Genomic DNA, 27,724 nt, shown 5'->3' on the forward strand with positions numbered 1-27,724 from the left:
CCAAATAGCACCAGGCCAACTCTCAACCAACCAATGGACCCACAAGTCTTTACTAAGGTACCATTATGTCACCTTGGTTTTACCTGACTCCAAATCTGTGAGGTGGGTGCTATTATATAAACCCATTTTACAGATGGGGAAATCGAAGCTCTGAAGGGTTAAATTACTTGCCCAGGGTCCCTACATTAAGATTTGGATGTATTATTTTACATTATGCCCTCACAGCTCTGAGATATAGACGTGGAGAACCCTTGGCATTCACCATTTCAACATTAGGTGTTTCAAATGTTTGAGAGTGACCACAAAGGTCAAGGATTTTCTGTCACTTGCAGCATTGCTGAGGCATGAAATTGAACCCTGCATAGGTCAAGGCTGGTAGTGGAAAAGTCACTGATCTTGAGGCTTAAATGAAGTGAAGCAGGCTGAGCTCTTCTCCAGCACCCTGTGGGAAGGCATGGTGGCCATCAGGCTTAGAGTCAGGTTCCCCACACTCCTCCTGCAGTTGCCTGACCTTGAGCCAGTCCCTGTATCTCCTCGGCTGTAAGATGAGATATATAATCCTGACCTTGAAGGGTTCTTATGAAGACTGCAATCACGCGTGTAAAGGTCCCAATGCTCCTGGCACATAGTAGGGGCTGTTAGAACAATGATGTTGATCGGGCCTTGCATATGATGGCATAATTCAGGGCTACATAGCAGGTCATGAGGCCTGAGTCGGCAGGAGCTCCAAGGGCAGGCAGGATGACCAGGGAAGCTAGGAGGATCTATACCAATGAGATGTGAAGGTTAGTCAGGCAGAGGGCTGGGGTGTGTGCTCAGGGGCGGTGGCCTTTGCAGTCACAAAGAACTGGGTGTAAATGGCAGCTCTGTCTTTTTCTGGTGATATGACCTTGTGCAAGTTACTTCAACAGGGCCTCTCTCTCCTAACCTGTAAAATAAGAGTGACATCGATGCTCACTTCCAAAGGTATGTTGATAAGGTTAAATGTAATCATGCACCTGGTATGTGCCTGGCACTTGCTAAGTGCTTAACATCAGGAGTTGCTGTTATATAACACCAATTGTTACTGTATTTTAGTGAAGATTGGACCAGAGCTTCAGGGCATGAGTGGAGGGTGAGGGTTTCCCAGGCCCCAGCAGCCTTGGGCCCACCTGCTTCCCAGTTTGGCCTTCCTTGAGGGAAGTTTCCTCTAGTCTCCATGGAGAGGAGGATTTTCTCCATCACTTCCTGTCAGACTGGATTAGGGAAGTGGCTGAAGCTTCCTGGCCTGTGACACTTCTGGCAGTTGCACCTGCCCCTACAAGGTGGTTTAGGAAATGGGTCTGGATACCGAGCCGTGAGGAACTGGCTCTCTTACCCTGGCCTCAGCTCCAGTGTCACTCCGCAGAGGCCCTCCCTGACCACCCTTTTGAAGTAGGCCTCAGGATCACGTTTCCCTGCCGTCCTGACTTCAAGGCACTTATCAGGATCTAGAATCATCTTAGCAACTTGGTCATTGGTTTACAGGCTGCCTCTCTTCACTGGGAAGAAAGCTCCTTGAAGCAGTCCTTGTCTGTGACCTAGTGCCCAGCACTTAATAGGTACTCCGAACAAGTGCCTGGGAGGCAGAAGGTATATCTTGGTGGAAGGTACAAGAACACTGGACAGAGACTCAAAAGGCTTGAGTTCCAAGCCCCGCTCTGCCTCACATTCTGCCCCCAACAGCTGTGTGATCCTGGCCCTGAGTCTTCCCATATTTACCATAAAATCTCTAGGCAGAGGAACTCCAAGACTCTTTTAGGGTCCAACATTCTATGCCTTTGAGAGGTCTCTGCCAAACTGCAACTCTAGGAAGCCTCCTTAGCCACTACGCAGCAAGAAGTTGTCATGATAAATGCAACCAGGTCTATTTTGAAATTCGTTCTCTGATTGGCTGTGTCTGAGCTATGAATGACTAAGCCCAGATAATTCTCCCTTCCCTTGGGGCTGCCTCCCCAAGGGAAGCACATGACTTAGGGCACCCTTAACACAGGAGCACATGCACACACACATTCACACACCAAAGCTCACACTTACTCACATGTGCACTCACACAAGCAATCTACACACACACTATTATACCTTTATGTACATACTCGTTTACACTTGCTCACACACATATACCACACAACATAAATGAACACTCACACACACAGATGCTTACTCACACATTCACACATTTTCTCTAGTCACACATATTTGCACTCATACATACTTATACACTCATTTTCCATACTGCCATATATATACTCACTCGCTCCACTCATGCTCACACATGGACTCATACAATGCTTACATACTCACACACTCATGGTAGCACATGCTCATGTAATTTCACCTTATATAAAGCACTGCACAGACTCTAAAAGACATGCTCACACACTCAACCTGCATACACACACTCATGGAAGCACACACACATTCACACATACGTAGACACACTCACATCTAACACTCATACACACACTCACATTTACTGTTACACATGTTCATTCATGCATAAATTCATTCAGTCACACACATCTGCACACACACTCATATACACATCACACACCCTTTTGTTGCACAAGCCCAACCCCTGCCTATCCACAGCCTGTCCCATCTGATGACTGTTCCCTGCTCTCTTTTCCCTCTTAGTTCTATTTATTTTTCTTAGCCACATTGAGCATATTTGGAGAAAGATCTATTTTCACCCTATCTGGAAACATATTTCCCCTCAGCCATGAGCTTGGCAGATCAGTGAGAAGGCTCCTGGCAACCATGGCATGGGCCGGGAGGGCTGAGGCAAAGCCAGGATAGAAATGGGAGAGTCACAGAGCCCAGAGGGCTTCCTGGAGCTGCTGCCTCTGAAATCCTTTTTGGGAAACCTTGAACTCAGAGTGGCTGCCCCTCACAAGGATAGCCGTAGCTAAGGGATTCTGGCACCCTGCTTTCCTCCTTCTATCTGACCCAAGGGTGACACTGGCTCTTATCACCTCTCTTTTCTATAAAAGAGTTGGGCCTTCATAGATCATTTTGTCCCTCTCAGTTTTCAAATGACAAAAAAAAAAATAACGAGTTATATTTAGTGAACTGCCCCAACCTGTGTAAAGCCCTCTGCATGCATCATTCCATTTCAGCTTCATAACCACCTCAAGAGATTGTGCTGTTATTCTTCCATTTCATAGATAAGAGAACTGAGATTCAGAGAGATCAAGGGACACGTGTAAGATGCACAGCAGTTGGGGTAGAGCAGGGTTCTTCTGTCTCCCTATTGCTCAGGCCCCAGTAGCCTTACTCTCTCTAGCACTCACACTACAGTGCTGCCTGGAGATGATCAGGGACTGTGTGGCAGGCCCTGGCTGGGTAGTGATGGGTTTAAACTGAGACTCTCTGAGGGGGCTTACCCAGGGAATGCCTGTTTGGTTGGTGGCCTAGGTGGCTGCCATGGCCAGTCAGCTTCTGACTGCCAGGTATTGATCACACTGGTATCAGGTGTGGCATGGCAGCCAATAGGCAGGGCAGGCCCCTGAGAGAATGCATGGTACAGAGTCTCTGAAACTTGAGGCCCTTTTCCATTCTGTGCCTCCTCCCCTTTTGGAGCACTGTCTCTTCCTTTGCACACACGCTCCAGTGTGACAGGCCTGGGAGGCAGAGCAAGGCAAGCCTTCATACCTCAAGCAGAGTCCCTGGCTCTGTGTGCCCCTTCCCATCCCTCATTTCGTCAGCACACAGTAAGTGCTCAGTAAATGTTGGCTAAAATAAAAAGAATTTTTAAATGGGCAAAGGACTTGAAATAATATGTCTACAAAAAAGATATACAAATGGCCAATAGCATATGAAAAGGTGCCCAGCATCATTAGTCATTAAGGAAATGTAAATTAAGATGCTATCTCACCGCAGTGAGACATCATTTCATATGCACTAGGATGACTAAGATCAAAAACGTGGACAATAGTAAGTACTGGCAAGGATGTGGAGAAATTGGAACTCTCATACCCTACTGGTGGGAACGAAAAATGGCACAGCCACTGTGAAAACATTCTGGGAATTCTTCCTCAAATGGTTTAGCATGGAGTTACTATAAGACTCAGCAATCCCACATACCCCAAGAGAGTTGAAACATATGTTCACACAAAAACCTGTATAGAAATGCTCATAGCAGCATTATTCATGATAATAAAGAGTGGAAACAACCCAAATCTCCATCAGCTGATGAACAAAATGTGGTATACTCGTACAATGGAACATTATTCAAGCATAAAACGAATACATGATACATGCTACTACATGGATGACTCTCAAAAACGATATGCTAAGTGAAAGAGTCCAGATGCAAAAGACTTCATTCTGTGTGATTCATTTATATAAAATGTTCAGAATAGACAAATCCAAAAAGACACAAAGTAGATCAGCGGTTGCCAGAGCTGAGGAGAAGGGAGAAAGGGGAATGCCTGCTAATGAGCATGGGGTTTCTTTTGGAGGTTATGAAAATGCTCTGGAATTAGATAGTAGTGATGGTTGTATAACTCTGCAAATATACTAACACCCACTAAGTTGTACACTTTAAAAGGAGTGAATTTTATGGTACTGAATTATGAAAATAAGTTATATTTTAAAATATATAAATGGGTCTGACAAAAAATGTCAAAAGAATCTCTGTAGGAAATGGAGGCCAGAAATAGTAAACACTCTTCAAAGGTCACAGGGAGATTTTGTCAGTTCTGTCATTGACAATGATACCAATAGCTCCTATTTATTATGGATACTCATTCTATATACCTGGCAGTGTGGAAGCCTCTATATGCATAATTTCATTTAAATCTCACCATAACCCTTGAAGCAGGTGTTATTATTTTCTCCCCCATTTTACAGATGAAGAAATGGAGGCTCAGAGAAATGAAATGACTTGACCAAAAGGTGTTTGATCTTAGATCGGTCCATCTCCAATGTGGGGATGTGACCTTTTTTATGTTCATTTGTTTTTTTGTTTTGTTTGTTTGTTTGTTTTAATTTTTAACATGGCACTTGGGCCCTCAATGCAAGAAGAAAGACAGGAATGCAAGTTGGTGGTGCTGCAGCAGCTAAAGGGCTGTCAGGGCCGAGGGAGGACCTGCCCTGTTCCTGGCTCTAGTCTGGTCCTCAGCCTGGGATCTTGGCCTTCTTCAAGGGCAGGTGCTCCTGAGTAGCCTTTGAGAAACTGGCCTAGGAGAGTCTGAGGCAACTCTCCACATAGGGCTGCTGTTCCAAAGGGCAGGAAGCATCACATGTGCTCAGACTAGGGGCCTCTGCTGCTCTGGCCCAAATTCTTTGGGGTTTTGGATTAATAAGGGCTGCTCCATTTCACCCACCTCTGTGTGGCCTTTCTACATATATAGGCCCGGGTCCTGATAGCCAGACCCTAGGGACAGTCCCTTCCTCCCTAGCATGATCCAGGCCAGCCGTGAGTGTGCCAGTGACATTTCCCCACCAGGAGCTTTTTGAATCACTGAGAAACAGCTTGTAGGAAATAATAAAGGAGGGGCCTCAGAGGTCTGACAACCTGGGCTCAATCCCAGCTCTGCCACTTACTGGCGGAGTAACCCTGAGTAAGTCACTTTATTTTTTGAGCCTCAGTTTCTTCACCTGTAAAATGAGGATAATAACTCATAAGATTATTATATAACTATTATAAGTCCACCTCATAAGATTGATGAGGGAATTAACTGAGGTGATGCATGGAAAGTGGTGGCCTGACACTACAATATTAACTATTATTACACTTATCGGGGCATGAACTCAGAATCAGAAAGCCTGAACGCTGACCCTTAGAGCAGCACACATATCTGTATGTTTGCATGCATGCACACCTTCATACCCCCTACACATCCACATGTTGCATGCACTGCATGTGATGAGACGCTCATGTTTTCACAACCATACAAATAAACTCACAAGCATGTATCTATTCACATGCATGTCACATGCACCCACACACAGACTTTATGTATCTGAAGGCAGACCCTGGCAAGTTGGCCTGCACAAATATACACTCACTTTCTCCCTTACATGTGAACACATGTTCCTGAATTTGTATCCACTCACACATGCATGTTCACATCTGTGAATTTGCTGTTGTTTTCAGGGCCACCAGCCTGACATTGGCCACGGATCACTGTGGAAGAATTTCTGCACTCCAGGGCAGTCAAAGCTAATTCCTGGGCCCTCTGTGTTCCCTCTGCCCGGCATGTCCCTCCGTTTGACCAAGTCTCTGCCCTTCAAGGTGAGGCTCAGAAACAGTCCATGCAGAAAGCTCTCTTAATGACCCAGCCAGAAAGATCTGTCTCCCACCCCTGAATTCCCCTGGACCATTTTTTCCCACCTCAGCCTGCCTGGTATCATACTCATGTTCTCTCTGAAGGGAACTTGAGCTCTGAGGGGGCAGTGATTGTGGCTCATTCACTCTCATGCCCCTTCCCTACGCCCAGCACAGGGTGGTGGCTCTGGAATAGAGGCTGCAGTGAAATGAACCAGGCTGATAGCAGGCATCGCAGATTACTCTCTTGTATCTTCACAAATCAACACCCAGAGGAGCCAGCAAAGCCAAGACAGACCCTGGGATCCAGGGGCTGCACTGTATACCTTTCCTGGCACAGAATTTCCCCAAGGCTCTAACACAGGTACTACCTCCAGCCCCTGCTGCCCTGACCACTGACCCATGGTCCAATCAGACCCCTTGTGGGCTGAACAAGCCTAGGGGCAGGTCTCAGGACTTGCTTTGCCTACTTTAAGCAGACAGAATCTTCTAGTCCACAGAAAGAGGCAGATTTTCCAAGGTGCTTCTCACAGCCTGGTCCACTGTATTGGAACCACCTAGGGTGTGGGTTAATGCAGATTCCTAGGCCTGGCTCAGCCTTTCTGAATCAGAGCCACTGAAGTAGAGCCATGGAATCAATATTACCAATAAATACTCTGGTTCAGTCCTGGTTAAAGGTCTGAGAGCCACATTGCCCAGTGAAAATTCTGGCACCACCATTTACTAGCCTTTAGGCAAGTCCTTTAACCTTGCTGTCTTGGTCTCTGTGTCTGTAAAATGGAGATAATAACGATGCCCGCCTTGCAGGCCAACTCTTGGAATAAAATTATTACTGTTATTATTATTTTAGGCGAAGCAATTCTTGGTTAACCTCACAGATCGCAAGGACCTCGTCAGCTTACGATCCCTTATTTTTTTATTTTTTACGCCTACAGCACCTGGTCTTCCTAGGTGGTCTCCCATCCAAGTACTAACCAGGCCCGATCCTGCTTAGCTTCTGAGATCAAACGGGATCGGGCTTGTTCAGGGTGGCATGACCATAGACTTGGAATAAAATTAGATCATGGAACTGAAGTGCCCAGCACAGTGCCTATGCAAGCTCAACAAATGTGGACACAGCCATATTCTCATACCCAAGGACTAATGAGTGAGGGGTAGATCCTTGATGCTCTTTTGCAGGGAAGGACCTTGGTGGGGGTCCTCTACGATGTAGGCAGCAGGAAGACTTGGAAGGGCAGGACCCTGGCCCAAGATGTCCTACCACCTAGTGGCTGGCGTAAGGGACTACACCCAGCTTTCCCACCTCTACCTAGCTGAGGTCCAAGGCTCTGCTTGCCATAGCTTCCACCCTGCCTCCCAGCCTGCTGGCAGCCTCCTTCCCTGCCCCGCTACCCTGGGAGTCTGACTGGCCCAGTGTCAGCCCTGGCACTCACTCCAGCTTCGTAATAAAATAGCCAGCTCGGGTCAGCTTTCCTTGGCAAGGAGGCCACCTGGCACAGAGGGCAAGAGGGAGGGGAAAGCCTGGGGAAACATCTCCTTCATTGACCACCAATTATAGTCTGGTGTTCTCCAAGGATCACTTGCTCCCCAAACTAGGTGACCCCTGGGACAGGAATCTTCTTATTTGTCTTTCTTTCTTTCCTAGTCCTTCATTATTCATTTATCCATGCATTTAGTCATTCAATATTGAAATGTCTATTGCATGTCCTGAAGGCACTGGGGCTCAATGGTGATTACAAGGATTGGCAAACTTTTTCTGTAAAAGACCATATAGTAAGTATTTTCAGCTTTGGAAACCAAACTACTTTGGTGTTGTAGCAAGACAGTACCTTTAGACAATATGTAAACAAATGGGTGGATGGGGCTGTGCTCCGATAAAACTTTATTTGTGGACACCAAAATTTGAATTTCAAATAATTTTCGTGTGCCATGAAATATTCTTCTTTTGATTTTTTCCCCAACCATTTAAAAATGTAGAAACTATTCTTAATTTGCACACCTTACGAAGCGGGCCATAGCCAGTGCATCATAGCTCGCCAGCCCCGAACTTAACCCTCCATACAGATCATGGGATGTGCCACGCCCTGTTGGTGCCAATATTGCTAACAGAGAGACAAGGCCTTCGAAGAGGCTCAGCAAAGAGGTGGAGAAGCTTCCAAGCCCACCGCAATTCAGCCACTGCAGCCTTCCCAGAGGCCACCCTCTTAGTGCTACATATGTTTTCTGTGGTTTACATATAGGGACTCTTAGGTCTCTTGCAGGACCAGAAGCTTTTTGAGGGCAGGAACATCACTCTTTTAGCATTTGGAGTCGGAAATCACCTGGGTTCAAGTACCAGCTTGATGACTCCCTAGCTGAATGTCCTTGGGTGAGTTACATAACATCTCCATGCCTCAGTTTCCTCATTTGTAATACCTATCTCATGGGTTGTTGAAAGGATAAAAGAATATAGTCCTTAGACAAGTGCCTGACATGGAGTCAGTGGTCAGTACGCATTGACTCTCATTGCAGTTCCTTCTCCCCTACTCACCCCGGCACCCAGCATGGCTCTGGGCTCCATCTCTCCTTGATAAGTCCTAATTTTCAGAATGAGATTAAAAAAAAACCAAGACTCTCTGCCCAGAAGCCCCTTGGGGTCTGTACCCTGGACTCCTTGGAGGTTTTGCCCTTTCGACTTAGCTTATAGCATTTCCCTTTGGTTTCTTTGTCCCCAGCAAAACGATCCCCTTGTCCCTCCCAGACAAACTCACCTGGACACCCAGGGTTAGGAGTATATAGACATGAAGAGCTCTTGGCTGGCTCCCCTCCAGGGATGAGCTGTGGAGAAGGCGGTTGCTTGGCTGGGGATAAAGGGAGCAAGAGCCTACCTCACCTGCCAGCCTAAGGTCCATGGGAGTGGGCAGGCTGCCAGATCAATGCCTTGGGCATTTCAGCCCTTAGCCTGAATACCTCGACCTTCTAACACTTTGCTCTCCTCTCCAGGTACACTCCTTTCTCAGGTGGGTGCCCAGGTGGCTCTGCCTTCCAGAACAGCACCTTTCCCTCCCCTCCAAGAGCCTCTATGCCTTCTCTGGTTTCATTCTTTCATAGCACTTATCACTATGTGAAATTTTATTGTTTGTTTATTAGAGTTGTTTTTTATTTTTATTTTTTAGTCCCCCTTCCACTAGAACTTAAGCTCCTTAATGGTCAGACTTTTGTCTACTTTAATTTTTATGCTTACCTTCACAGGACAGATAATATCCTCTATTTAATAGTTAAGCATACTGAGGTCACCGATTAGTGAGTAATAAAATGAGAATTCAGAGCCAGGTCTTTCTCATAGTCAAAAGCTCACACTCTGAGCCTCCACCATAAGACAGAGCTTTATCAATCTGGCAAGATGGGGGTAGGAGAAGTATATAGGCTTTGAGCCCCGTCATCTGTTTCCAGCAACAGGTCAGGAGGCATTTACGGGAGTCCTTGGAACTTTCTCTGCCACTGTTGCAGGAGGCAAAGCCAGACGTGCTTCGCATCTGCCTCCTTGGAGCTCACAGGCTATTTAGACAGAGATACCTATTCTAGTCTCTTCATTGCAAAGGAGACTGTGCTAAGAGCTATAAAGGGGTACGAAGTGCTTTACAGGTGCTGTCGTGGTCTGTTCAGGCAGCTGTAACAGAATACCATAGACTGGGTGGCTTAAGCAACAGAAATTTGTTTCTTGCAGTTCTGGAGGCTGAGAAGTCCAAGATAAAGTGTTGGCTAATTCAGTTTCTGGTGAGAGCTCTGTCCCTGGTTTGAAGACAGCTGCCTTCTTGCTACCATCCTCACATAGTGAGGAGAGAGTTTTTGTTTTTTCTTATAAGGCCACTAACTCCTTTCACTGAGGGCTCCACCCTCATGATGTAATTACCTCCCAAAGGCCCCACCTTGAAATACCATCACACTAGGGATTAGGGCTTCAGCATATGAATTTGAGGAGGACCCAAACATTTGGTCCACAGTAGGAGCTGACTGTGGTACTCAGAAAAGTCAGGTCAGTGAGGCCTGGGCGGGTGGATGGGCCTCCATCATGGAAGGCACTTTGGGCAGAGAGCAGCACTAGCAAAGGCAGATGAGACAGAGCCTGTTTGAGGAACATTACAAGCTCCGAATGGCTAGAGCCTAGAGTGTGTTGGGAAAGGATAGTGATTGTATGAAAAATGGTTTATATGGTAGGTTAGGGTCGAATCACAAAAGGCCCAAAAGAGATTGGAAAAGATTGGGCTTCCTAGAGTCTACATAGCGGATAATAAGAACACCAACAGAACAGCTGATTGTGTGTTGGGTGCTTTACATTTTACAAAGCACTTCCTGTCTATTCTTCTGCTCTGTCCTCACAATTGGTAGCTTGCAAGCAAGAGAGGTACATTTAGGATCAGGAGCCTGGGGTCTGCTCCATCCAGGTACAATATGTGTAGATACAAACAAGTCGCTTCACATCTCCAAGTCTCACTTCACTCATCTCTGACAACAGGGCCCAATTCTCAGCACTTTAGGAAGGATTCACAAAACCACACGTGAAAATTCTGTATTTAACTTCTTTCTGGTCCTCAGTTCTTTCTCTGTAAAGTTGGGTCAATTCCTGTTCAGTCTAATTCACGGTGCTATGGCTGCGATTTCGTAGGCAAAGGCGAAATGGCAAGGATCTTATTAGTGAGGTCAGGGAGGTTAGTGTTTTTTGGGTTGTAGTCTGAGAGCCTCAGAGAAGGGGCTTTGGCTACTTTAACACGTCTTTTCGAACCGGTCACTATTTAACTTATTTGAGACAAGTGGGGATAGGCACAGAAAGCGCACAAAGTAGAAAAAAAGGAGAAAAGAGGCGCAGGAACACAGATGGGTTCCAACCCCGCCCACTTAAAAGGCCCGAGCTTCTGGTGCCCCGCCTTCCTCCACCAATCAGCGAGCGAGCTGCTCCGTGACGCTATCTGCTCGCGACGCAGCCGCCCGGCGGCGGCGTTTCCTGGGCACGGAGACCGGGCACGGAGGCTATGGGCAGCCAGGAGGCGCTGGGCCAGGCGGCCCGGCTGGCCTCCTCCGGTCTGCTCCTGCAGGTACCCTTTGCCCGGCCCGCCCCAGGCCGTCCCGCAGCCGGGATTCGCTGGGATCCCGCCTGGGGCGGACTCAGTCCCATTGTGGATAGCGCTACGGAGGGGTTCTGTAACAGGAGGGGTTCTACAACCGGAGGAGGTTGCCGCGGAGAGGAGACTCCCGGGCTCGGAGTTGGGAACTTGCGTTCAGTGTCCTGGCTGGGAGGTTGCAAACAAGCCACTTTCCTTTTAAGAATTATAGTTCCTATATGGCAGCAGGAGAGAGTTAGGTGGCAGAGGCACCTGTGGTGCTCTAGAATCTGATATTTTTTTAGGGCAAGGTGTTCATTTTCTCCATGTCCCACCCTTTACCCTCAAACACCTCTCTCAAACTCTGACTCCCACTGAGTTCAGAGAAACAATATGGCATAGCTAAGAACAGAGACCTTGGCTCAGGCAAGCCTGAATTGAAATCCTAGTTTTGCCATGTTCTTGGTGCATGACCCAGAACGAGTGATTTTACCTGCTAAAATCACTGATCAGCTCCTCATCAGAAAATGGGGGTAATAATAGTACCTAGCTTATACGGTTGCTCTTAGGCCAGATTCGGGTTATTCAGATAATTGCACTTAACACAGTACCTGGCTCTTAGTATGTGTTTAGTTTATGTTGTCTGTGTCCCATCTGGTTGTGACCTTGGACCAGTCACTCCCCCTTCTTGGCCCTATTTTTCATCATCTACCAGATATGGTACATGCCATTTGGTCCAAATGGTATCTAAAGATTGTTTTAACTGGTCGTCCAAAGTCAAGCAGCTCAGTTTCTCTGTCTCTTGAGCCATTCAGCCCTTCCTCACAAAAGTCCCGAATCCATCTCCCCATAAATTTTAGACAGGCAACATTTCACATGGAGGTTAGGAGAAAGAATCAGGCAGACTTGGGCTCAAGTTTGTCACTCGCTTGATGCCTGCCCTTGGGAAAATCTCTTCTCCAAGCATCATTTTCCTCATCTTAAATGAGAACAATACTGCAGCCTCTTAGCGTCATTAAGGAGATTAGATGAAATGCTTGTTACATGCGTGACATGTAATTTAATAAATTTATTAAAAAGTAATAAATGTTAGCTATTTTTATTATGGACATTAGAATTTTTTAAATGGTCATTGTAGAGATGAAATTAGATAATCTGCATAAAACATGTAGAGTACCTTGCACAAGATATGTGCTTAATAAACATTAGCCATTCACCTAACCTTAAATTAGGTGAACCCTAAGTTTACCTAGTTTTTCTCTATTTTGCAACATAACTGATTCAGTCCTTTATCTATAGTGTTGATTGTTCCATCTTACTCTCTAGATTGGCTTTATAAAAAGAAAACAAGTCATAGCAGAAACTGTACTAAGAGTGAGGTGGCCTTCCCATAAGGTCAAGCTGGGTCCTTTGCTTGTTGTGTAACGTTGGACAACTCACTTTACTCTGAGTCTTACTTGCTTCATGTGCATTTACCTAATTGCTTTTAAGGGTCATATGATTAACAGATGTGAAAGAGCTTTTCTTAAACTAAATTCCTTTACAAAGTGAAGACTACTGTTAATAAGGGTTACTATGTGGAGCAAACACTGGGTATCATGACCAACCTCAGCTTCATTAGCTCAAACTTTTATTCAAAACAATTAGGAGATAGGGATAAGCCTGAGACATTAACTTTCTGAGACAAGGATAACTTTGACTTTGAACATAAACACATGTTTATGTGGTTTTTAAAAAATAGCCATAATCTTTAGGTTTCTTGAGTGTTTTAATGCAGTCTTGTATGCTTTCTCAAATTACAGTGCAGACACGAGGTAGCTTTGCAATTACATTGTAATCTGCAAAAGTTTGAGAGTTTATTCTCTGTCTTAACTCTGATCTGGCCATAGTGAAATTATTAATGCCTTTCATTTGTATACATTTTTCAAAAATGGTTTCACCTACACAATTTTGTTTGATCTTTGTTATCAATCCTATGAGATAGTCAGCCTCATTTGACAGAGGAGGAAATTGAGGCTTATAAACATTGGAGGATCATGGGGGCTCACAGTTAAATGGTGAGTTGAGACTCTCAGCCTTGTCCACTAACGGCTCTATGAATTGGCTTCAAACCTCTAAAATTGAGTACAGAATTTGGGTGGTGGGTGGGGGTGTGTGTGTGTGTGTGTGTATCTGTGTATCTGCATGTTTCAGAAGAGCTACAGAGCTTTCACCAGATTCTCAAAAGGTCACATTTGACTCTAAAGGTTAGGATTGTGATATCTTGGCTTTGGAGACCTTGCTGCTCTGTGACACTTCAGGGACAGTGTTAAACTGCACTCTCCCTTTTTGGTCATACCTTTCTCTGGAGATTTTTAGACCTTAGTGGTTGCTTGTCATACTCTGAATCTTCTAGATTGCAGCTGTTCATGGGTAACTCCAAGAGTGCTAGACATAGAAGTGATTTGTCATTTGCATTTGAGTGCACTTGAGTTACTACCTGTTGTGCTGCCAGGATGCAGGAGAGTCACTTAACAAGTGAGGTTTGCACACCAGCCAGCATCCCCATTTAGCAACCCCATTTAATTGCAACATGTTCTCTGTCTCATGGAAAGAATTCTTTGCTAAGGTGTTTTTCTTGAATTGACAAGTTTAAAAGTCTCAGGATGTAGCCCTTTCAAATGGCAATAGCTAGACTCTGTCTCCCTTTCCCCCCATTTTATATATCTTATTACCAGAGTTTTCATTTAAAAGGTATTTCAACTCCTCTCTGGAAAGTGGCAAATATTCTGTAAATAAATACAGCCTTTTCTGCTTTCTAATTGAGAAAACTGAAGTTCAAAGAGATTAAATGTCATTATCAGAATCCCCAGATGGTACTAGGCAGAGAAGAGATAGAAATTAGACCCTGTGATTTCTAGACCCTGTAGGCTCCCACTTGCTAAGTGTGTGCTATTTCTAAACAGGCTGGAGGAAGGGGTGATGTGAAGCACTATCTAAAATCTCTTTCTGCCTCTTAGAATGCCTGACTTGAAACCCAAAGAAATTCTTTGAATTTGTCAGGGCCTCCCTCTTCTCATCAGTAAATAGGGTTTACAGATGGGTTCTCTGACCACTGCTTTCCAGGGTTCTTTGACCACGGCCTGGACATGTCAAGAGACCCCAAGGAATGAAATTTTGGAAGAAATACAGACAGGTTGCGTATTTTAGAGAAGGTCTCTATGGCAAAGCTGCTGTATGTCCTTACACTAGGAAGAGTAGCCACATTGTTTGCATTTCAGCAAAGTAAACACTCCCAATGTAATTTATTCTTACTTATTTTTTTTCTTTTTCTGTAGGTGTTGTTTCGATTGATCACCTTCATCTTGAATGCATTTATTCTTCGCTTTCTGTCAAAGGAAATTGTCGGCATAGTGAATGTAAGGTAAGAAGGGATATGCTCTGGCATTGTCCGCAACTCACATCCCTAGTCAGGTGTCCTTCAAACTCTGTGCCTGTATGTCACTCTTGGGTTTTAGAAGCATGGACTTCTACTTCTACTAGAATCAGAATGTTTTATCAGTGGGCTGAGGAGGAGCATGCTGGGGTGGGGGAATGAGCAGGCAGTGTTTCTTTTAATGGACCCATGGAGTGTTTTCCATTAGCAGCCTCCAAATGCATATTTCTCTGCCAGCTGTTCCAAATTGCCTGCTTTTAGAACCCAGGAGAGGAGTGGGAGTAATTCATTGCAAACACTATCTCAGGTATAATTCTGTGTTCTTGTCCTGCTGACAGCAAAGGAAGCAGGAATGCTACAGTTCATGAGAATGTGCTTTGTACTTGCAGGGCTGGAACAGCCAACTTCTTTCTCTCCTCAGTGAATTTTATAATTGGAAAATGGAAGCTGGGATGAGAGCTCGAGCCCTTGTCATTAGTTCTTTGGAAGCTCTTAGCTGACTTGCTTTGTCTTTAAGACTCAATTAGTTTCTTTTACTCTTCTCTTTACTGTTCAAGGACACCCACACATATTCTGTATTCACAAATGACATAAAAGTATATGAAGTCAATGTGAGTGCGCAAAATAGCTAAGGTATGTCTTCATGTCCTAATAAACAAAACAGTGTGTTCCAGACAGCATTTCGTGCCTAAAATCTACCAAACATATGTTCTTGGCTCTGCTTTCAGAGCTGAGTGAAGATTCTCAAACATTGATAGACAAAGGAATCATCTGGGGAGCTTTGCACTAGGTAGGGCTGAGGAGGGGTCCAGGAATCTGCATTTTGACAAGATTCTCAGATTATTTCGAAGTAGGGACCATACTTTTGAGAAATACTGTTTTAAAAGCAGGAAAGAAGAAGGCCAAATCTTCTTAGATGCTCCGACTTTAAAGCATTTTGGGCCTCTCCCCATTTAGTCTCCTCCAGGTTGGCAGGTCCCTGCTCTGATAGCCCTTGTCTGGCCTGCCCCCTGCTTAACATATGGTTCAGTCTCCGCATTCCTAGTGTTAGATAGAAGTACTGAATAGCAGGATGATCCTTGGATGACCTCAGAAACCTTAGCCCTGAGCCATCCCTACTCTGGCTTCATTTGGGCCATGGCCTGTTGAGGTATGGACACCACACTACTCCTCACTAAGGTGTAAGATGGTCCACCTAGGTGCTGCCCGCCCAGGACGTACACAGGCAAGCCTCACTGACCTGGGTTGCAGCAGCCTCTGTAATGGCTACCTTATAGCCTTATTGCCTGTCCTGAGATTCTTTTGGTCAGAGCCTCCATTCAGTAGAGCCTCAACTTCTCTCATAAGGGCTATTGAGTCACCAGTCTCAGGATGACCAAGAGGTCCCCTTGCTGTGTGGGATTGTATCTTGTCCTTTTCCTTACGGTCAGAGCCACACCTCTGCCTATATCCACAAAGTTTGCAGGCTTTGGGGGCTACTGTGGCAATTTCTGATCTTGGGTGTAACTCTGCAGGCACACACTCAGGTGTCCCTTGTTTGGCTCCTAACTCTGTTGTTCGAGTGGATCAAACTGGTGTGGGGTCCTGTAAGAACTCACTGCCCTCCACATCATCATCAGTGATTTCTGACTAAGACTTTTTTCCTCTCTCTTGCTGGCAAAATCTCAGAAATTCTGTCTATAAAAGAACAAGAAACCTTATTAATTTCTGCTTTTGCTTTATAGGCTAACACTGCTTTACTCGACCACCATCTTCCTGGCCAGAGAGGCCTTCCGTAGAGCGTGTCTGAGTGGGGGCTCCCAGCGAGACTGGAGCCAGACCTTCAACCTCTTATGGCTAACGTGAGTTGTGCTTTGTCAGGAGACAGTTTCACAAAGGCAAGTGTAACAAATGTTTGATGTTAAATAGCAACACTTGCCTAAAGTTGAATTGTTTTGCAGTAGATTTCTGGGGACTTGGCATGGGACAGGAAGGGCTTTGTAGAAGGAGCTTCATGGCTGTTTTCTCTCGGGATGGCCAGGAGCCAGGAGGAGGCCCCAGGTGGGGGTTTCTGGGCCAGGTTTCTAGCCCTGTTTCTACCAATTTTGGAAGTTGTTTTTGCTGTTCCTGATCCCTACTCTGGGCCCCACGGGGCTTGTGCCATCTTTTTTAACCCTAATATTTTCCCCCTGTTGTATTTTCTGAGCTTTAAACAACCACTTAGTTTTAGGGGTTTCATTATATCTTTTTTCGATTTTGTTATATTGATTTCAGTTCTGAGCCTTTTAGAATATTCTTGAAGACCAAGTATACCAGCTAAAAACTATAATAGCTTTTCTGCAGTTAGATCCCTGCAGGGAGAACTGGTGGTTGAGGTTGTTTCCCAATGCTGCCCTTGCATAACTCCTTCTTCCTTCACGGAAACAAGTGTCATAAGGGCTGGTAGGTTTTCATTTTATTAGAGGAATGACTGTTAACTACCCAGTCATATTTAATTGCTCTGTGGTACACACATGAAGGAATACTGTGCACTGGACTATTGGTCATTTGCGTGTAAGTATCAGCTGTTTACTATCTTTTAGTCATTCTAGGTGCAAACAGCAGGCACACACTTTTTGGGAATTTCACTTATCCTGTCAGTACAGTGGATAGGAGTGTAGGTTGGCATTAGATCATGATTCAGTCTTGCTTCTTCCCTTGACTAGCAATTAATGACCTTAGCCAAACTACCTAGTGCCTATCAGATTGAGCTTTCTCATCATTTAAATTCATCATTCATTGTGAAGTATCAGTAAAATAAAAGGAGTAAATCATAGTGCCTGGCATGTAGTCAGTGCCTTAACAAGAGTTAGCTATTTATATGTATTTCTTTTCTGTTCAGTGTTACTATTTTAACATATATTTATTTTTATATTTAGCATATCAAAAAACTTTTTTCCCATTTCTAGAGTTCCCCTGGGTGTGTTATGGTCCACGTTCCTGGGCTGGGTCTGGTTACGGTTCCTTGAAGTGCCTGATCCTGATGTCATCCCGTACTATGGAACTGGAGTGGTGGTGTTTGGTCTCTCAGCTGTGGTGGAACTTCTGGGAGAGCCCTTCTGGGTCTTGGCACAAGCACATATGTTTGTCAAGCTCAAGGTCTGTGTGCCTTCTGCTGTTAATGGGAAATGCAAAGAGTAAGGGAAAGAGTGATTTTTAAAAAATGGCTCTATAGGAGAGAATAATTTTTTCAGACTTGCATCTAAAAAGGTATTTGGAAATAGGTAAATGATCAGTTTAGTTTATTCACTTGAAATTTGGCAGATGGGCTGGGCTAAAGTTTACTTCCGCTATGCTATTAATAAAAATGCAGGTTTGCTAATAGGGAAGTTATTTGTTTAAATAAGAATTTAAGAGGACTGTAAAGGTTTTTCAGATTTTTCTAGTGATTCTGTTTTAGTTGTATACTAAATATTAACTTTTCCCTTCATCTTTTAAAATATATAATTTGATATGTACAAAAGAATATATAACATACATATAAATCTTAAAGCATGATGATATCCTGGAGAACCAAGAACCTACTACCTAACCCAAGTAGAACATTACTGATACTATGTCCAGTGACCTGCCACACCCCCACTGCTAGGGTAACCAATGTCCCAGATTTTCTATTTGTCATTCATTTACATCTTTTTAAATAGTTTTTGCATAGTTTGTAATAATGTTTGTAAAGTGCACCCTTTACCACACCTTTGCAGGTGATTGCTGAGAGCCTGTCGGTAATCCTCAAGAGTGTCCTGACAGCTTTTCTTGTGCTGTGGTTGCCTCACTGGGGACTGTACATTTTCTCTTTGGCTCAGGTAATAGCTACGGCTTTTAACTTTTGTATAATCTGTTTTTCCATCTGGTTGTTTTTTCTTGTTTCAGTTACTACATTGTTTACATTTGCAGTATTCATGCACGTGAGGAAGGCTAGGTGCTCTAAAAAGATGATCTTCACACTGTTTCTCTTCCGGCCACCATGTTCATCCTGCTCCATGCACTGACACCACTGGTGTCCCTCGGGGCCTGGAGCAGGCCATACATTAGGCCTCATTGTCAAACGTAAAAACTCCTTTAGACATTCTGTGGGCAAGCCTATATCAAACTGATCTTTGATCACCTGGCTATCTTATAGAGGACAAAAAAAAAAAAACGATAAGGAGGTGGAGTGGGAATCAAATTGCATGTGTGTTATTTTCCTTGGATTTTAATCAATTGTTTTCCTAATAGGGGGAAGTTCTGCCAAGCCTATCTTAAACTTAAATTGAACTCTCATGTCATTCAGAGAGTATAAATCAAGTCTGAGCAGGTGTATTTTCAGTTTTAGCAGTTTGGCTTCATTTCCATGTTATCATTTTCATCTTATCATTTTCTGGTTCTAGTTCATATTTCTTGTTCTAATAAAAATATAATAAAGTATAAGTGCTAATTTAAGAAATGCAACTTAAGATCAGATAGTTACCAGACTATCCTATTGTATAAAGCAGTTTGTAATTTTTTTTAATGTATAGGAATATAAGTTAAAATTTTTAGTAATGATTTATGTTAGAGTCTTTCCCATGTCTTAGGCAAAAGCAACAAATATTTTTCTGAAACACAGAAGAGCAAAATTTTAAATTAATAGAATAGGAACAAGAATTGCCTCCTAGAAGCAATTGCAAATTTTGCATACTTTAGAGAAGTAATTTGTGATTATTTTTGCCACTTTTGATTAGATCTGAAACTACAGTTATCAGTATTCGTTATGCTTTTTGATGCATTCTCCCTAATAGGACAGGAGGGCCATGGAGACACCCAGTTATTGGTTGATTCTTCCTGGGAAAGGCACTTATACTATGACTTGCTGATTATTATAACTCCCACCAAAGATATGTCCTACATAGGTCATAGGTCATCTAGGCCAGCTCTGAGTTTATTTGCTTCCTTATCGTAAGACTTCTGAAAGCTCTTCTCTGGTACATTCTCTGTCAGTGTCTGTGTTAGAAGTCTGAGAGTCAGTAGCACCTCATATCAGTAGGTGAGCCCTGCAGGTGATAGCAGCAGAGCGTACCTAAGGCCCTGGGTTTCCCCTTTGTCCAACTCACCTTAGGTTCCTCTTCAAAGAGCCCCTCATTCCATGGCATCAGATGTCATTCAAGGGTCACTTCAGAATATATAAAGAATTAATACAACTCAACAACAAAAGCACAAACCACCCTAAAAATGGGTAGAGGACTCAAATAGACATTTTCCCAAAGAAGATATACAAATAAATGGCCAATAAACACACATGAGAAGATGCTCAACATCATTAATCATTAGGCAAATATAAACCAAAACCACAGTGAGATAGTGTAAGGATGGCTATTATAAAACAAACAAACAAACAAATACAGGCGTTGGCAAAGATATGAAGAAATTACAACTCTCATACATTGCTGGTGGGAATGTAAAATAGTGCAGCTGCTGTGGAAAACAGTTTGGCAGTTCCTCAAAAAGATAAATATAGAACTGCCAGATGACCAGCAATTCCACTCCTCAGTATACCCAAAAAAATTGAAACAGGTGTTCAGCTTGTACATGGATGCTCATAGCAACACTATTCACAATAGCCGAAAGGTAGAAACAACCGAAATGTCCACCTGATGAAAGAATAAACAAAATGTGGTGTATCCATGCAATAGAATGTTATTTAGCCATACAAATGATATAGCGATACATGCTACAACATGATGAAGCTTGAAAACTTACTAACTGAAAGAAGCCAGACACAAAAGGCCACCTATTGTATGATTCCATTAATATGTAATGTCCAAAATAGGCAAGCCCAGAGAGACAACAGATTACTAGCTGCCGAGGGGTGGGGGAATGGGTACAAAATTTCCTTCTGGAGTGATGGAAATGTTCTGGAATGAGATAATGATAGTGATTGTACAACATTGTGAATGTACTAAAAGCCGCTAAATTGTATGCTTTAAAAACGGTTAAAAGAGTCATTGTTTTGTTACATGATTTTTTTCTCAGTAAAAAAAGGGGAGGGATCATATAGTTAGGATACCAGAAGAAGACTACCCATAGGTTGTTACTGTTTTCTCAGGCTCTGATGAGAAGGTGAAGAGAGATGGGGGAGGGAGCCGGAAAAAAAGGTACTTATCACAGGATGTTGGCAGCAGATGGTGTGGCTCACAGCAGTGCTGCTTGTGTCTTAAAGGGCTTGAGGCATGAAAGAAGAAGGAGGGGATGGGAGGAAAATAGTCAAAAGGTACAAACTTTCAGTTACCAGGTAAATAAGTATTGGGGATGTAATGGACAATGTGATGACAATAGCTAACACTGCTGTATGATATATAGGAAAATTGTTAAGATAGTGAATTCTATGAGTTCTCATCACCAGGAGAAAAGAAATTTTTTTTTTTCTTTTTGTCGATGTCTGTATGAGAATATGGATGCTAGCTGAACCTACTGTGGTAACTATTTTACGATATGTGTAAATCAAATCATTATACTGTATGCCTTAAACTTGTTCATTGATGTATGTTAATTATTTCTCAATAAAACTGAAAAAAAAAAAGAGATGGTAGATGTCAGGCTTTGTCCTCAGGTATGGATGGAACAGGGATGGAGAGCACAGGAGCCTAAACCAGCTAAATCACGATTCCTCTTTATCCTTGCTCTGTGCCTTTCCTACAGGAGCAGCCTCAGTGTTTCCAGATTAAAAGTGGTGCCTGGAAGTCCTATTTCTTCTTGAGCTAGCGTGCACTGCTATTCTAGGGGTATAAAAGGGTAGAGGGGAGCTTGAGAAAAGGGTCTCTTTGAATACTTCTCCCCAACCTGCAAATAAAACCCCAGGCTGCTGCTCTTGGCCAAAAGCCGTTCTTTTGTTCAGGATGGTAGGAGGGAGGGTAGGCCTTCTTATCACTCCACCTTTCCTCCCCCATCCTGTAGTAGCTCTTGCCCTGCCCATGTCCTGGGCAGAGAGGAGAGAGCCAGCAGCTCACTTCTGCTTTGTAATCATAATGTCACAGGTTTACAGGGTTTATGGAAAATTCCCAGTCCTAGATGATGGCAGGTCCCTGGATATTGGCACGGCCAGGACACACGGATCCTCACAGTGTGCTATCTAGGCGGGAGAGCCATTCCTTTGACCAAATAGGAATCTTTTGAGAACATATCTGACATCACTGTGGTGATTGTGCTACTGGGTATCTGTCATGGAAGTTATGTTCTGTTTGCCCAGAAGAACTTCTGTTCTCCCAGTCAGGTAAAGTGTTTGGAACACTTCCCAGAGATGCTGCAATGGAGTTGGGTCTTAGTAAATAGTGCTATTTTCCAGAGGCTGAGGCATTGCTCAATAGCAGGTGCAGTTAATTAGTTAATTAAGTTCCATTTCTTGATTGGCTTTTGAGGTCAAATTTACAGACATATCTTAATTATTCCTATATTAAAACCGTATAATTTAAACCCATTTTTTTCTTTCAGCTTTTCTATACTGCAGTTCTGGTGCTCTGCTATGTTATTTATTTCAAAAAGTTACTGAGTTCCCCAGAATCAACCAAGCAGCAAACTCTTCCTGTCTCCAGAATGACAGATCTATTACCCAATATTCCAAGAAGTGGAGTAAGTAATGCATTTTGTCTCCTATAATAATAATGTCAAAATCATCTCATTATGATTACAGATCATCTCTTTAATCACAGATGTTGGTTATTCTTGAGGGAAAGAAACTACAACTTGATTGTTTACTATTTTAGTAGTAAAGATAATTTGATAGCTCATATTTATTGAGTGCTTGCTATGTGTTCCGCCAGGGTTTCTAAATCTTGACACTACTGACATTTTGGGCTGGATAGTTCTTTGTTGTGAGGGATGGCCTGTGCATTGTTGGATGTTTAGCAGCATCCTCAACTTTTACCTACTAGACCCCAGTAGCTACCACCCCTCAGTTATAACAACCAAAATGTCTCCAGACACTGTCAGATGTTTATTGAGGACAAAATTGCCCCCAGTTAATAACCACTGAACTAGGTCCCATGGCAAGTACTCTCCATACCCTCATTTAATGCTCTGTGAGGCTGACACTATTGTTTATATTTTAGGGTTGAGGAACTGAAGTATAGTGACTAAATGTCTGAGCAAGGTGAGGGCAGGAGTGTAGAGTAGATTGAATCCCAGTAGAGCACAAGCTGTAACCACTGTGCTCCACTCTCTGTTCTTCTGTGTCTCCTGATTTTTCTCAGGATTGACCTCTGGCACAGACATTCCAGAGTGCTGCCTAAGCAGGGATGACCTCTGCATAGTTCCTTCATTTGATGTCAGGTCTGTCTCTCAGATGATCCACTTTCCCATGTAGACCACTGAGGATTCTAGATGCTCTCGGGTGGGAATAAGGCATAATCTTTTTCTACTCAACTCTTCAACTCTCAGTTCATTTGACTTTTATTTCCAGACTCTTGTGGAGTCAGTGCTGCTGTCTGTGGCCTTAGAGTTGCACATGTGATGTTATGCTGCATTGCCTCTGCTCGGTTGGTTTATGCACTGCTCTACTCTAGGCTGACCACTTTCTCCTTTTCCATACTTGTTTGCTTGCTGGATATGGTGCTCTCAGTTGAGGTAAAGTTTTGACTAGACTTCTCCTTATTCTAGTTTTTGATTACTTTAAAAAGTAATGAAATATTTGTGACCTTAGTCTCAGAATTTATGGAATCCTGCTTTACAACTTTTCAAGAAAATACAGATATTGTGTAACAAAGCCTGATATGTTTTGATTTGTTAGATAAGAGTCCTCCATTCTGATAAACTAGATCTTACCCTTAACTTAAATCAACAAGATAAGTTTGAGATAGCACGATCCTTCATCTGCAGGTTTAGAGGATTAGGACTCAGGATCACTTCTCTTGCCTGGAGCTTCTGCCACCTGCCCACGCAGCAGGTCTGAGCAGGCAGTAAAGTCCTCTCCCTTGAGTGCTCCCTAGGGCTCACTTGTGCCAGGCTTGGCCAGTTTTATATACTGGGCCAGTCCCTGCACTCCAGCAATATTTTTGAAAGGAGCATTTGGGCTGTTAATACAGGCAAGGAGAGAGGGTAATGAAAAAAATCTATCAAGTGATATTTACTCTATGATAGGCTCAGAACTCTGAGCTTCATTTCCTTATCTGTCAGATGGGGATAATAAGAGTTTCTCCCACATGATTGTGAGAGCCAGATGAGATGTTGCATATAAGATGCTTAACACTGTGGCCTGACCCAACTGGGTGTCCATAGTGACAGCTGTTCACAGTGATACCATCACCACCATCTTGCTGCTGCCCGAGATCAAGAATAGCTCCACTGAAATAACCTAGCAAGGCAAACACTAATGGCATTGGCATGAGAGCTCAGCAATTAATCTGGCAATCTATCCTGAAAGAACCCCTACTCATACTACTGGGACAGAAGCCTTGACTATGAGAAGGGTGTGTGTACCTGTCATACATGGTAGCACCATTCCTGATGACAGAGCACAGCTCTATGCCGGATGCTGTCTGGGATATAGACGTGTAAGAAGGTAATTTCTGTGCCTTAGGGGCTTCCGGTTCATTTAGGAGGCAGTAAATGCAGATGTGAAGCCTGCAGGACTCTCTCCAGACCTCAGGGTGCTCATGTTTAAGGTGGGGTTGTTGGTCTACATGAAGTGTGAGGCCCCTCTGAAGACTTAAGGAGTTCCAAGAAAGTGTTTGAACTTTGGCAAAGAGCCATTTATAATAATTGCCATTGACTGCATGCTTACTCTCTGCCTGGCACTATGCTAAGCACTTTACGTGGACTTTTGTGTTTAATCCTCACAGTACCTTGTGAAATAAATATGATGTTTCCATTTTACAGATGAGAAACTGAGGTTCAGAGGCATTAAGTAACCAACCAAAAATCACCCAGCTGTTTTTGAACTCTCTTCTCTCTGTCTGTGGACTAACCTTAGTCTATATGTTTAAATCTATGCTATGTAGTCTTTCAAAAGAAATTGGCATACTGCCCCAGGTAGTTATTTATTTACTTAACGTTTGGGAAGTTCCAGGTAGAACAATTTATTATTCAAGTTTATTATTTTTTTTAAAGAGAAAAGGAATGAGACGAATCTTGAATGCAGTGGATGACTTTACCTTTGGCAACATGCCTAACTCGACTCTCTGGAGCAGCTTTCTGCACTGGGTGTTCCCTTGTGTGAAACTGGTCAAACAATTACGCTTGAAATCAATTTGACGACATTGGCAGATTTATTCCCTATTTTTATAGAATTCCATCTTCTTTAAAGATACTTAGCCTTAAAATAAATTAATAATCCCTCAAATATGACTGCCTTTTATATCTTTTATAATTTTGATACTTCTGAGTGATTTAATATGAGATCTGCCAATATTTAAGTAAAGCTGAGGAATTTAACACAGCAAGCGTGTATTAAGCAGTATTCTGTGTTAAGCACTGTACCAAGTACCCTGAGTTCCCTCAGAACTTGCGTTGTGGTGAGGAAATAAGATGTGTACTCATTTAACTAAACTGAAAGAATGTGTGTGTGTGTGTGTGTAGTGTAGTGTAGTGTAGTGTTAACAAAATAGGAGCACAGAGAAAAGATTGATGAGTTCCATCTTGGAGCATCAAGGAAGGCTTCATGGAGGAAGCTGCTTTTCAGCTAGGCCTTGACACATGGGTGGGCAGATGTGAATGTATGGTAGAAACTTGCTCAATTGTGGCTGCAAGAAAGAACATTTCCTCAGGGCTTATTATATGGCCATCACTGTGTTGGAACTGGGATTTCTGAGATGACTAAGGTATGTACATTGGCTGAGGGGAGAGGAAGCAAATGGTGGAAGCAGGTTATGGCCTCCTGGTCTAGGACTAGATAGTGGTGGCCTCAGTGCCATGGACCTAAGGTTTTGAACAGTTCCATGATCTAATTTCCTGTGTTGAGAAGCTACCATCTCTTACAGGTTTACTGAGTGTCTCATTTTCTTTCATTCAATCCTCATACCAGCTCCAGCAGATAGGACTTCCTATCCATTTTGCATATGAGAAAACGGAAGCTTAGCAAAGTTAAGTATCTTACCCATGCACTAAGAAGTCGGGAACTGCAGTTTGAGCCCCAGTCTCCAAGCTTGGCTCCAAAACCCAAACCCCACCATAAGAAGGATGAGCTAGAGAAAAGGTTGGAAGTGAAAAAGCTCACAGGGAAGCAGTGACAATCGTCCAGATAAGAAGTGATGAGATCAGTAGGAAGGTGGGTGGACATGGAAGCATGGGTAAAGCCAGGGCAGACTCCATAGCCCTGGAGCAAGAAGGAGAGAAAGGAATGCTATGTGAAGTTTGGAGGTGATGGAGAGCAGGGGACAGGACCATGACCCCAGACTTCCCAGTGACTCTCGTCAAGGATGCAGTTGGTCAGACCATCCTGAGTTAGAAGAGTTTGGGAAGTGGAAGAGTGACTCAGATTAAAGCACAAAGAGCCCCAGAGTTATGATCCCAGACCTTTCCTAGAGGTACTGCCCATCACCTTTTACCATCCATGCTTCAGTTTCTCCATCAGTGCAGCAAGGCTGTAGAATGGCTTGTTGGTCAGAAGATCCCAGAGAGATTCATGGCCTGTCGACCAGCTCAGCAGTACTAACCTAGCTCTTGTGAAATGAGCCTGTTTTGACTGTCCCAAGTAACAAATCCATTCTGAACAGAATGACAAAAGCCCAAAGTATGCATTTCTTCTTTTCTACCACTTAGCAGATGCCTCTGAAAAGAAACCCAATCTCTGATTGGACTTCCTTTCTCTATGTCGAGAACTTTGGACATAGTAAGCAGTGTGGCCATTTCTTCCGACCCATGGGTCCATTTAAATTGAAGGCATTAGGAGAAAGGAATGCTGAAGTATGAAGTATAAGATCAGAGACTGTCATGATTTCACTCTCTACAGCACCTGGCCTTCCTAGGTGGTCTCCCATCCAAGTACTGACCAGGCCCGACCCTGCTTAGCTTCCGAGATCAGACAGGATCGGGCTTTTAAAGAACTTTTTTTTAAGGAGCACAGTCATGTTCCCAAACTCATTCACAACCTTCCAGCAAGTAGGCTTCAGAAGAGCATCGTGGGCCAACTATAACTGTTCATTTCCTTTAAAGAGCACAGGTAGTGCTGTGCAGACCCCACAGAGGATCACCTGACATAGGGGTCAGGATATAAGAGAGAGAAGGTGCTTGTTACCCCCTTGAAGCTGTGGGCAGGCTCAGCGTCCCAAACATGACAGTCCACAGTGCCCTCTAGTGGTATTAGGTAGTCTGGTGCTCTTTGTTCTGGGGAAGGGGATGCCCCCCTTCCTTCTCGCTGAGGAAGATTTACTCCTGGACTAGAGCTACCTCTAGCATCTGCCCCAGGTCCAGTGATGCCCTAAAGGAAGCGTAGTTTGAGAGGATTCAGGACTTGCCTCCAAGTATCTGCAAGAAAGGCTCTGAAACCAAGGGATGAGGAGATTTGAAGATTGGAAATGACCCTTGTTTTCAAGGGGTACTCTAAACTTGCTCTGTCCTAAATGGTAGTCACCAGCCACATATGGCTATAAAGCATTTGGAATTAAGATGAGCTATACGTGCAAGATACACACTGGATTTCAGAAACTTACTATGAAAAAAATAATATGAAATACCTCTAATATTTTTTACATGTTGAAATGATATTTTGGGTTAAATATGTTAAAATTAATTTTGTCTGTTTCTTTTTACTGTTCACTGTGGCTCCTAGAAAATTTTAAATTATATATGTGGCCTGCATTATATTTCTACTGGATAGCATTGTTCTACCCAGATAGGCTTTGGGCCAAGAACAAGGGCCCATATGACTGGAACAGGTTCCAGGCCTGCCCTTGGGCCAACTTCCAGCTAAAGCTGACCTTTTGGAGAGGTGGAGTAGACTTGGCCTTTGTGATTCACCCCTTAACTCCCAAAGAG

At 43.6% G+C, this 27,724-nt stretch overlaps 1 protein-coding gene and 1 pseudogene across 1 annotated transcript in view; one reads left to right on the forward strand and one right to left on the reverse strand.

Annotated features, from left to right (window-relative positions):
• Positions 1-7,218: 7,218 nt before the first annotated feature.
• Positions 7,219-7,337, reverse strand: LOC120606360 (uncharacterized; annotated as a pseudogene).
• Positions 7,338-11,211: 3,874 nt separating this feature from the next.
• The window catches only part of RFT1 (RFT1 glycolipid translocator homolog), a 33,513-nt gene continuing 17,000 nt past the window's right edge, over positions 11,212-27,724 (forward strand). The window contains 6 exon segments of the mRNA XM_039867452.1: positions 11,212-11,364; positions 14,688-14,773; positions 16,510-16,626; positions 17,713-17,902; positions 18,505-18,606; positions 22,247-22,384. Coding sequence (XP_039723386.1) covers positions 11,302-11,364; positions 14,688-14,773; positions 16,510-16,626; positions 17,713-17,902; positions 18,505-18,606; positions 22,247-22,384 — 696 coding nt within the window. The 5' untranslated portion in view covers positions 11,212-11,301.

The sequence above is a fragment of the Pteropus medius genome, unplaced genomic scaffold (assembly GCF_902729225.1).
Source record: "Pteropus medius unplaced genomic scaffold, Ma_sr-lr_union100, whole genome shotgun sequence".
NCBI classification, from domain to species: Eukaryota; Metazoa; Chordata; class Mammalia; order Chiroptera; family Pteropodidae; genus Pteropus; species Pteropus medius.